We start from the raw sequence: 12,101 nt of genomic DNA on the forward strand, positions 1-12,101 counted from the left end.
ACTCAGTTTACGATATCGCTTGCTAAATGCTGATTGTTACTGCAATAGTGGATCATATATATACGCCATATATATATATATATATATACTTATTGTTGATTGTTTCTCCTAGTCTGTACTGTTGGCTGCTGTTTTTACCATTCGGTTCATAGAGGTAATACGGAAAGGCCATCTCAAAGGTGAGAGATCCAGTTTATAGAATATCATGTTCATATTAAACAAAATCTCCGACCCTAGCAAGTGAGGGCATGCTTGCACCACTCATGCGTTGTCCTTCTGAAGCAGAGACCGTAGACCAATCGTTCTACAATATTTTCACTAATAACAGCAAAGATACAAAATATTACAAAGCATATGACAGTTCGCCCAACACCAGTTTTTGGAAACATCAAGTTAAACATAGATAATCAATTGAGGTGAGCTGCAATCCAGGCCTTGAAACTTGCTACATATCTAGCCTTGATCTTGTGAGTGAGCAGATTGAGGTCTTTTTTCAGTAGAAGTCTCCAAGACTCCACTGAAGGTTCGATCTGCTGAAAAATCCTTCCATTCCTTTGCATCCAAATATGCCAGCATCCCATAATGATAATTGTTAGACCAAAATTCCTGGGAAGAGCATTAGTGTTCAAAAGAATCTCATCCAAGACTTAGATACCCCTAAACTTTAGTAGGCAAGGGATGCCCAACAAACATAAGCAAACAGACAGTCCCAAAACAGTCTCATCAGCATTTAGAGTACAAATGGCACAATTCTGATAAGACAGGTAAAAACCTTTTCTATGGAGGAGGCATCTGGTGTTGATTCTGTCATGCAAGAGCAGCCAAAAAAATATTTTATATCTTGGCATTGCGACACATCTCCAGATTTTCAAGAAGGCAGGGAAGCAGCATTGCCCTGCTTTAAAAACTTGTACATGTTAATAGCAGTAAAATCTTTTTAGTTCCAACTGTAAGTCCAGGTGTCTCTCTGATCAGTAATCACCACATTGCTTAACAACAATTGCATATGATTTAGTTGTTGAAATGCCTGTAAGGATAGAGGTGAATGCGTTGTTCTTGCGAAATGCACACAGCAAAATTCAATGGCGATAATGCTTCTCTTCTCTATCCGATGCTGACGTGTGCTGGGTGTAAACTGCACCTTATGAGCATAGTAAGGTGCTATGTCATCTATAGTCATTGATAAAGTAGCGTTAACTATTAGACTAATACTTTTCTTAATATTTTTTCTTTTCTACATTTGTACTACGATTGACTAGGAGCATGTGTAAAGCTGGGCTTTTGCATGAGAACCCACTTCTCTTTTTTTTTAATGTCCCTTTTCTCCACACGGACAAATGTGTCGTGTAAACAGGCTATTAACCACTTATTATATTTCCTCTCAGACTTTTCGACTACTAGATGATGAGTTAAACGGGTCTGTTTTTTTTTAAGGAGTGAAATGACCAAGGTCTTTTTTACATTCACCTTTTTTCGGGAGAGAATTTGTAGTACGCAGGTGTGGGGGCACGCAGCCCCCTTTTTCATTTGGCTTTTGATTTCCAGCCTTTCATCTCTTTTAAACCAAAAGTTTAAATTAACTTCTGTTTTCATATTCGTGTTTCTGGTGACGAGTGCTTTCAAATGAGATCCATTTTGAATATATTTTGACGGGTTTTTAAAAGTTTTAACTTCTGAAACTTGGTATGACCGATCAAGAACAGCCAAAAAACTTTTCTATGGAGGCATCTGGTGTTAATTCTGTCATGCAAGAACAGCCAAAAAAAATTTCTATATCTTGGCATTGCCACACATCTCCAGATTTTCAAGAAGGCAGGGAAGCAGCATTGTCCTGCTATAAAAACTTGTACATGTTAATAGCACTAAAATCTTTTTGAGTTTCAACTGTAAGCCCAGGTGTATCTCTGATCAGTAATCACCACATTGCTCAACAACAATTGCATATGGTTTAGTTGTTGAAATGCCTGTAAGGATAGAGGTGAATGCGTTGTTCTTGCGAAATGCACACGGCAAAATTCAGTGGCCACAATGCTTCTCTTCTCTATCCAATGCTGACGTGTGCTGAGTGTATACTGCACCTTATGAGCATGGCTAATACTCCCTCCGTTCCGAATTACTTGTTAGATGTATTTTAGTTCTAGATACATCTATTTCTGCGACGAGTAATTTGGAACGGAGGGAGTAGTAAGGTGCTATGTCATCTATAGTCATTGATAAAGTAGTGTTAACTATTAGACTATTTTCTTAAAGCTCACAGTGCTTTAAGAAAAGTAGCGTGCATGACCTACTTTATCAATTGAGTAAGTTTCAGAAACTAAACCTTAAAGCTCACAGTGCCCTCATACGGGATCCAACTACTTTGTTGATTGCGATGCAATAGGGCAGCTGGCATGGCTGGGCTGGTGCGAGCTTCCACAGCTTCGTGCCCGTGCGAATTTTCGCTTTTGTGGGGAGAAATAGCTGCCGCTGTGTCAAACCAAAGGAGACAGTCTAGGATGCCCAAAAGATATTTATGGATAGAATATTACCGACGCGTTTGGTTCGAGCAGCGGTAACGTATTCAGTATTGTAATGAGAATACATTGTATTTGATCAAAGATAAGCGAATACGTGATGTGTTTGGTTCACGCAAGGGAAGAGGAAACAGTGGCACCGCCGCCACCGGCCGGTCCTGTAGAAGATGCTCGAGGGACGGCTGCGGGGATGGCTTGCGATGAGAAACGAGATCACCGGCTGCTCACAGCGGCGCTACTGCTCACGGCGGGGAAGGGAGATCGGCGGCGCAGCTCACGACGGTGGCGGCGAAGGGACATCAGCGGCGCTGCTCATGGCGGTGGCGATGAAGGGACATCGGCAGCGTTGCTGCCCAAGGAGGCGGCGAATTGATACGGCGGCGCTGCTGCTCATGGCGCAGGGGGGTCGCCGGCGGTGCTGTTCATGGTGGAGGGAGATCACCGGCGGCCGGCGCTACTGCCTGTTCCCCGCGGTGAAGAAAACGATTCGGAAGAGTGGTGGTATTATTCCATACCGGGCTGTACCGGGTGTTTTCAGTTTAGTGAAGAATGATTTGCGATTACATGGTATCTGAAATTAACCGAATCCAAACAAACGCCTGTAACGCAATCGTGAGCCGGTGTAATCAGGAGACAGTGTAGAAGTCGCGAACCAAACGCATTGTACACGTGTCTGGACTCGGTGCAAGAATTTTATTGATTCTTCCAATAATTTTCTTCAGTGGAAGCAGGCATCTTGGTTGGTCCACCACAAACACAATGTAGAGAGGAAGGTCCAACCAACGCATATGGATAAGCACGAGCAAGACATGCATATGCATGTATGTAGGCTGCGTGAAAGCTCTACTGCTCTTAACCGTGCCTGGGTTCTTTAGAAATAGCCATTTCTCGGCCAGACATGCATTATCATTCATTGGTTGATCGATCTGGAAAACCACAATCCACATTGGTTGCCGCACTAGCATGTTTTGGGTACTTCGGTGCTGATTAATTGGATGTATAGAATCGACTGGCACCTCACCAGTGGCGTCCAGCCGAGGTAGGCCCGAGACGTGGACGGTGGATAGCCAGCCTCTCTCCCCGCTCTATAAATCACGGGCACACCAAGCTTCCCTTCCAAAGCAGAACAAGCGCGGATCTGAGAGCAGATGAACTCGAGGTATTTCGTTGAGTGAGATCATCACCATGTCGTGCTGCGGAGGCAGCTGCGAGTGCGGCAGCAGCTGCAGGGGGTAAATTATCTCGAATCCCCTCCTGATTTCTGCCTTCGATCTCTCCATCTTTACGCCTTCTTTCTCAAGCTTTTCTTTCATCTCTCCTCGATCCATCTTGTTCCGCTGCCTAACAACATGCATGTTCATCGATCCCCTCTTCCCGTGGCAACACAGCGCGGATGCCTGTTGCAGCTTTGTTTCTCCCAAGTTTTTTCTAGGCTGTTTCTGGGACGACATCACCATTACCTTTGTCTGAAATTGAACAGGGCTCAGTGTGGGGAACAATCCATTGACTCATTGTACGGCCATGATGACATCCACGGCCTGGATTACTGGGCTAAGAAGCGCGCGGATTATTTGTCGTCAGAGCCACCTGATGGTACATCTACCGAATTTCCTTTTTCGTCAATCATATTATGTAAAAAATAATAACTAATGCTAATGAACATGGGTGCTGCCGTTGCACTATACTCTGCCCGATGCTTTGCCATGGGTAGAATTTCTAATGGGTTAGCATACCCAGTTACACTTGATTTTGTCACTGGGTTTAGCAGCTGGCTTCCCTTCTCAGGGTCTGAATCCTTAATATTCTGGAAGAAAATAAATACTAGTGATTTACTCATGACATGTGCGCAGTAGTATTTGTTAAACTCATACACGAAGTCTTGTTCACGGCCCGGAAGAGCAGGATGGAGAGCTCAGGGACGACTGCTCGCAGGAGAGCCGCTCATTTAAAAATCCTGCTCTTGCATGGAGACGGTTAGCATTGCTACTGTTTTGCTAAATACTCATGTTAAGTTCCTTGTCAGTACTAAGAATGGTTTCTTTCTTTGGTGTTTCTGCAGCTGATCCTGAAGTACCATACGAAACCAGTATATGGTACGCTGAGTTTCTGCGAACCTCAGGCTTTTCAGTGGATTTTAGAACCTTCAACGGGTACTACAGATTGGACATACACCATTTTTATCACTTATCATTTGCTCTCATATTGTTCTTCTAAAATTTAGTACTAACATCATCATGTCATTTATGCAGACTGCAGCATTTTTGGACGTACCGTGAGATGGATTATGTCAAGCAGTGGCTCCGCCCTAGGATCGCAGTGCCCAGAATCACAGTGCCCAGACACCATGGAAGGCTGTAGTTTAGTACTCCCTCTGTAAAGAAATATAAGATCATTTAGATTACTAATATAGTGATCTAAACAATCTGAAAGGCTGTAGTTTAGTAGTAAGAGTCGTACCACCATTACTAGTATAGTAAGTAATAAAGAGGATGGCAGTATTGTATGGCAGTAAATAATAAAGAGGGTGGCATTATTGTATGGCAGTAAATACTAAAGAGGGTGGCATTATTGTATGGCAGTAAGTACTAAAGAGGATGGCAGTAAGTACTAAAGAGGATGAACATTTGCAATTTCCAGTGAAGCTTGGCATAGGTGGCTTTGGCATGGGTGCTGCCGTCAAGATGAAGACAAGGTTCCGCAAGCATCAACCAGTGTCCATGAAAAGGCTACAAGCAATGCAGCCTGTAAAATGATCTCCGGCAATATAGCGCCATAGCACATAGATTCACCTCTTTCAAGTTCCTAATTATATCCTGGCTGTCTGAACTCCGAAGTAATCACGATATGCCTTTGTGTTCATGTCTGGCACCAGGGCCAAGGCTTTGATGCGAGCGTCGTCTGGGCGAGTGAGCACTGCAATCTATTTTTGGGTTGTTTTCAGACATCAGACACAAGCGGTAGTCAGCTCGGTTTAAGTCGATAAACTAAGCTTGTGATTTCTCCTCCAAATCATCGAGGAAGTGATTAATGGAACCAAAAGTGGACGCTGACCTATAATAGATGACTTAATGAATTACCTTTCTTCTCAAAGACCATGTGACCGAGCAAACAACTCACGTTTTGATGAAGTCGGGAGTCCATCATATGAGAGCACCACCGTTTGATGTTCTGGATACCAAAATCTGGATAAGTGTTCAATATAAGCTCCTCACCCATCAAGGACACACCCTGGTTGACAATATACCAAAAGAAAATCAGTCTATGCATTGGCACACAAAATATATGGCAAACAAATATGTTACATTAAACCAAAAGAAAAGTCCGTTTAGTACAAGAAAATGAAAAACGTGAAACCAATAGTCCTATTTTTAATTTTAATTTTTAACGGGGATTTTTTTATCACTGATTGCAAGAAATCAATAGCTATTGGTTGCAGACAAAGAAAGAAAATTTATACCCACACAGCCCAAAAAATTGAACACATGGGGCAACCCATAGAAAAGCATAAGGCCTAGGTTCAAGCTGCAAAATTTTCAAAGAACGAAGTAATGTGGTATAGAGAAAGCATAAGGCCCGTGTTCAAGTTGCAAAACATCAAAGAAGAAACGAAGTAATGCAGTACAGAGAGATAACAGGCGTGGCAAAGCGCACCTATGCTTCTAGTAATGGCTAAAGCCTACTACTTCCAATAATTCTAGCACTCAGGATAGCCCACACCGCCAATTAGTTTGATGCATGCAAAAAAAAAAAGCACCCAACGACTACTTTTGATTCGACGCAAGTGAAATTCCTACGTTCGGCCCGGAAAAGGGTAAAAGGACCATGAAATTGATCTTGAAGCCCACGTTAAGCGTGCGTTGGATATGGCCTATAGAAGTATAGAGGTTAGCCACAAGATCAATTCCAACATTGTGATGGTTTTTTCCCCTAAAATTCGAACATTGTGATGGCTTTTACACTTCTTTTACTCGATTCATCAAGCTTCTTATAATCGATCAAATTGTATTTCTTGAAATCAGGTAAAACTCTTGTAATCGTGTGACAGCTATTATTTTTTGTAATCGGGTAAAAGGCAACTTACATGGCTCACTACTTCGATTAATCAAGCTTCTTATAATGGGGCAAATGCTATTTCTTGGAATCGGGTAAAACTCTTGGAATAGTGTAACAATTGCTTCTTGTAATCGGGGTAAAAGGCAAGTTAGAGAGCTCACTACTTTAACCCAATTCATCAATCTTATAATCGGGCAAATGCTATTTCTTGGAATCAGGTAAAAACCCTTGGAATCGTGTAACAACTGCTTTTTGTAATCGGGTAAAAGGCAAGCTATTAGATGGCTCACGGAATAACATACACTCCTCGCCTGTTTTGCCCTCTTCCGTCTAGATTCTCACCCGGGACCCTATAAATATAGTTCCACCTTAGCTATATGTACCAGCAACAGCAACAGCAGCAGCAGCAGCAATGATTGATCGTTTGTGACCCGATGACACACACCACGAGCTCCTCCAATGGCACCCATATAATCCGGGTCAGGGAGGTGCACCTGGCCACCGTTATCTGGTTGTGACGGCGAGAGGTATATATACTCTGTACTGCATTGCTCTGCTTTGCCATGCTGAGTCCATTTCTAGTGACTGGCCTGTTGTGACGGCGAGAGGTATATATACTCTGTACTGCACTGCTCTACTTTGCCATGATGAGTCCACTTCTAGTGACTGAACTGTCGTGACGGCGAGAGGTATATATACTCTGTACTACACTGCTCTGCTTTGCCATGATGAGTCCACTTCTAGTGACTGAACTGCGAGAGGTATATATATTCTGTAATGCACTGGTCTGCTTTGCCATGATTGAGTCCACTTCTAGTGACTGAATTGTCGTGACGGCGAGAGGTATATATACTCTGTACTGCACTGCTCTGCTTTGCCATGATGAGTCCACCTCTAGTGACTGAATTGTTGTGACGGCGAGAGGTATATATACTCTGTACTGAATGTGAAGTGAGAGCATAACTATGGAAGTATTTGTGGGCGATCGAGGTTATGTTTTCTTGGGAGGGCGAACATTAATTCATAGCGAACCATAGAGTAAATAAAAAACAAACATTTTTTATATAAATGTTCATGTTAGTGTAACAAGCGTTCTTGACAATTTTCATGCGAAAAGGAATAGCAGTGCTTCATCAGTGAAAAAAACAGAATTAAATGTAACATTTGAAGGTAACATTTAGTGTTTGACTTTGTTTTTTTGGACAGGTCAAAATAATATAGCTTTTCACCTAAAATTTGCAGGTAGCACTTGGATGTGACCACGAACACATCTAATTTTATTTTGATTTTTTCTTACATTTGAAAATGCATTTTTGGCGCTCAGGAGCATGTGCTTCTGGAAGAAGCCAAATTGGATTTCCGTGTTTTCTCATACTTTTTCCCTAATCATATATTTGTGTGTCTGTATTAATTGCAATCATAATCAACTATAGTTAATTGCATTGTGAATCGACTATTCAATATTTGAAAGTGCCACAAGGGCTGTTTCTGTATTAATTGCACTGTGTGCGTTTGTATTCCACCTGACCACCTGTACTAAGTTTCTGGTACTCCCAACGGTAGTGCATAGCCTGCACATGACCGGCAGTCCGGCACCAAAAACACCTTGTATGCATCTACTACGGTTGCCCAGACGTCGCTTTCCGTGGATGAAATACAACGAACTCCCCTATCTATACAGCGAGATAGACGATCCCAGGGCATCAGGTGCTCGTCCACCAAAACTACTTTCCATAGAAACATACATAGCTTACTAGTGAAGCTAGTATATGACGCAAATGCTTACTCAGAGCTAGCTGGTATTTTTGCTTAGGTCGGTTCAGAACTGCTATATAAGGAGCAGCTCACCACGGATTGTAACAAGCTCATCAGTACTGAAATACACTAGAAAAACAGCTTCACAGCGTGGATGTCATCATGGTTAACTAACCGAGAGAAACATGAGGGAGACAAAGTCTCCACCTCTCACCACTATGCCTTGATCGGGAGCTTCACACCGTGGATGTCATCGTGGCCGTATATGAATCGTCCCCCACATCCAGCTCTGATCAATTTCAGATACAGGTGGACGTTTCATTGTACGGCCTGATGACATCCACGGCGTGGCTCTCCCAGAAACAGCCTGCTCAAGGGAGAAACAAAGCTGCGACAGGCAGACAAGCCATATGTAAGTTTTGTTAAGAATTAATTAGATGTGATGATTAGTTGAGGACTGCTACAGAGCCTTGAACCAAGCCACGCGATGCAATCGGCCACCACTCCGTTCACGGCAAAACAGCGTACAGAAGGGAAATTAACAATCTAACGATTGATTTGTTTTCTTCACTGTACGTTTTTGCACTCAAGATTGCTAATCCAAGAAGAAATTTCTTCGACAAAGAACAGACAAGTGAAGTGTGCCCCCCGACGGTTACCTTCAGGCACAGAGCCACGGTCGTCTTCGGCGACTTCTCGGGGAGGCGGCTCCAAGCGGTGGCCTCTCTGAACGCACGGGAGCGCCCTCACACGCCACAACAACAGCGCAGCACGGCTGCACGGCGGCATGGTCGGCCACCGGAGCGTGGCGGCAGCGACCGCGTCCACGCGTGGCGGCAAAGGCAACAGGCGCACGGCCGAGGCCTTGTGATCAGTGCGCAGCCCGGTCCACGCGCAAGGCGAGGCGGAAGCCAAACCTCCTGGCGTGGCTCTCCCGGTCGCATGGCGGCCCATGGCGCAGCGGAGGTTCTGCCCGGCGCGGTGCGGCGGTGTAGCGCGTGGCTATGCGGCGGCGCGGCATTGGCAACGTGCGGTTGCATGACCCGCCGGCATGGTCGGGCTGGCTGTTGGCCGCCCGTCGACGGTGACGGTGCGGCGTTGACTGTGCGGCAGGATTTCTCCGGCGATAGGCCATGCGGCTTGGAGGAAGTGGGGATTGGGTAATCGGTGGAATATTTACATTTCGGTCTATAATCTTTCTGTTATTCACAGAAAAGACCATATATTTCTCTGGCAAAGAGGCATCTGTTTTGCGATTAGTCACCACGTAGACTTGGAAAATAGGAACCCTCAAACGCCTCGTGCTTGGTGTTATGCATCCGAGTCTCTTATATTTCATCCCTAGATTTATTTCAAACCATGTAAAATAAATCAACGTATTGCGACACGCTAGTTACTACGCTTTGTCCTCGGAGATGTCCACGACGTCAGCGCCGGGTAGATGGGCGTGTAGGAGGGCTCCGGCTCTCCTCCTCCTCCTCCTCCTCCTCCTCATCATCATCGTCATCATCATCACCATCATAAATATAAGCGAGAATCTCGTCGACTCCTGCAGCGTGCTCTATCTCCGCCTCCCGCCGATGACAGTGTTCGGCCTCCGCCTCCGATTCCGACCGGAGGGAATCGAGGATCACCTGTTGTTCTGCTTGCAAATTCGCGTCCCCAGCTTCCCCCACATCCACATCCTTGATACGTCTCCGTTGTATTTACTTTTCCAAACACTTTTACCCTTGTTTTGGACTCTAACTTGCATGATTTGAATGGAACTAACCCGGATTGACGTTGTTTTCAGCAGAATTGCCATGATGTTGTTTTATGTGCAGAAAACAAAAATTCTCGGAATGACCTGAAACTCCACGGAACGTCAAGTTAAAAATGATAAAAAATCCTTGCCAAAGATGAAGACCAGGGGGGCCACACCCTGTCCACGAGGGTGGGGGGCGCCCCCCCTAGGGCGGGCCCCCCTACCACGTGGGCCCCCTGGAGCTCCTCCGACGCCAACTCCAACTCTATATATTTGCTTTCGGAGAAAAAAATATAAAGGAGAAGAAATCATCGCGTTTTACGATACGGAGCCGCCGCCAAGCCCTAAAACCTCTCGGGAGGGCTGATTTGGAGTCCGTTCAGGGCTCCGGAGAGGGGGATTCGTCGCCGTCGTCATCATCAACCATCCTCCATCACCAATTTCATGATGCTCACCGCCGTGCGTGAGTAATTTCATCGTAGGCTTGTTGGACGGTGATGGGTTGGATGAGATCTATCATGTAACCGAGTTAGTTTTGTTAGGGTTTGATCCCTAGTATCCATTATGTTCTGAGATTGATGTTGCTATGTCTTTGCTATGCTTAATGCTTGTCACTAGGGCCTGAGTACCATGATTTCAGATCTAAACCTATTATGTTTTCATGAATATATGTGTGTTCTTGATCCTATCTGGCAAGTCTATAGTCACCTACTATGTGTTATGATCCGGCAACCCTGAAGTGACAATAATCGGGACCACTCCCGGTGATGACCATAGTTTGAGGAGTTCATGTATTCACTATGTGCTAATGCTTTGTTCCGGTTCTCTATTAAAAGGAGGCCTTAATATCCCTTAGTTTCCATTAGGACCCCGCTGCCATGGGAGGGTAGGACAAAAGATGTCATGCAAGTTCTTTTTCATAAGCACGTATGACTATATTCGGAATACATGCCTACATTACATTGATGAATTGGAGCTAGTTCTGTGTCACCCTATGTTATGACTGTTACATGATGAACTGCATCCGGCATAATTATCCATCACCGATCCAATGCCTACGAGCTTTCCATATACTGGTTTACGCTTATTTACTTTCCCGTTGATATTGTTACAATCACTACAAAACACCAAAAATATTACTTTTGCTTCCGTTTGTTACCGTTACCACCACTATCATATTACTTTGCTACTAAACACTTTGCTGCAGATATTAAGTTATCCAGGTGTGGCTGAATTAACAACTCAGTTGCCAATACTTGAGAATATTCTTTGGCTCCCCTTGTGTCGAATCAATAAATTTGGGTTGAATACTCTACCCTCGAAAGCTGTTGCGGTCCCCTATACTTGTGGGTTATCAAGACTAATTTATGGCGCCGTTGTCGGGGAGCATAGCTCTATTCTTTGAGTCACTTGGATTTATATCTGCTGGACACTATGAAGAACTTGAAAGACGCTAAGACAACAATTTATCCCTCAACTACGAGGGGAGGTAAGGAACTGTCATCTAGCTCTGCACTTGATTCACCTTCTGTTATGAGTAAGCTTGCGACACCTAAACCTGCTTCTGCTATTCGTTCTGATATGTCGCATGTTATTGATGATGCCACCTCTGTTATGCACAATACTTATGATGAAACTACTTCTATGCCTGATACTACTGTGCCCCTTAGTGAATTTCTTGATGAACAAATTGCTAGGGCTAGAGAGAAAGAAATTATTGAATCTGGTTATATTGATGAAAGTGATGATGAAGATAGGCATGTTATTCCTGAGGATTATGTTTTTGATATGGAAGCTTCTGCAGCTATTTTAGCTTTGCAAAGATAGTCGTGAACTCAAGAGGCTATTAATTAAATGGAGTAAAGAATCTCTTAGAGACAAAATGAAACCTGACCCTGCTTTTGCTACTTCACCAATTTGTGTTCCTGATAAGGATTATGAATTCTCTGTTGATCCTGATATAATTACTTTGGTTGAATCTGATCCTTTTCATGGTTATGAATCTGAAGCTGTTATGGCACATCTTACTAAATTAA

The 12,101-nt window shown here is 44.0% G+C and overlaps 1 protein-coding gene and 2 long non-coding RNA genes across 4 annotated transcripts; 2 read left to right on the forward strand and 1 right to left on the reverse strand.

Moving 5' to 3' along the window:
- Positions 1-3,447: 3,447 nt before the first annotated feature.
- On the forward strand, positions 3,448-5,086 carry LOC125543407 (uncharacterized). Of its 2 annotated transcripts, XM_048706738.2 has the most exons (5): positions 3,448-3,745; positions 3,994-4,106; positions 4,364-4,486; positions 4,573-4,663; positions 4,763-5,086. In XM_048706738.2, exons 1-5 carry the CDS (start codon positions 3,699-3,701, stop codon positions 4,869-4,871), a joined length of 483 nt encoding a protein of 160 aa, XP_048562695.2. In that variant the 5' UTR covers positions 3,448-3,698; the 3' UTR covers positions 4,872-5,086. The 2 variants fall into 2 exon arrangements, with proteins under 2 accessions (XP_048562695.2, XP_048562694.2); XM_048706737.2 differs by having other exon boundaries at positions 3,570-4,106.
- On the reverse strand, positions 4,537-10,129 carry LOC125543408 (uncharacterized). The gene is made up of 3 exons (XR_007298425.2): positions 8,981-10,129; positions 5,591-5,741; positions 4,537-4,884 (listed from the first exon to the last, which is right to left on the reverse strand). It is a non-coding gene; the product is annotated as an uncharacterized LOC125543408 (long non-coding RNA).
- Positions 5,767-9,580, forward strand: LOC125543410 (uncharacterized). Its single transcript, XR_007298426.2, has 2 exons — positions 5,767-8,733; positions 8,952-9,580. It is a non-coding gene; the product is annotated as an uncharacterized LOC125543410 (long non-coding RNA).
- Positions 10,130-12,101: the final 1,972 nt, after the last annotated feature.

Source organism: Triticum urartu, chromosome 3A (assembly GCF_056163025.1).
Source record: "Triticum urartu cultivar PI428250 chromosome 3A, HENAU_Tu73, whole genome shotgun sequence".
NCBI lineage: Eukaryota > Viridiplantae > Streptophyta > Magnoliopsida > Poales > Poaceae > Triticum > Triticum urartu.

Excerpts from the sequence above, each read along its gene's own strand:
- LOC125543407 (XM_048706737.2), top strand. The coding sequence starts at position 3,863 with ATGCATGTTCATCGATCCCCTCTTCCCGTGGCAACACAGCGCGGATGC. Across the intron at positions 4,107-4,363 it reads GTCGTCAGAGCCACCTGATG|TAGTATTTGTTAAACTCATA; the intron begins GTACATCTACCG and ends ACATGTGCGCAG. Across the intron at positions 4,487-4,572 it reads CCTGCTCTTGCATGGAGACG|CTGATCCTGAAGTACCATAC; the intron begins GTTAGCATTGCT and ends GTGTTTCTGCAG.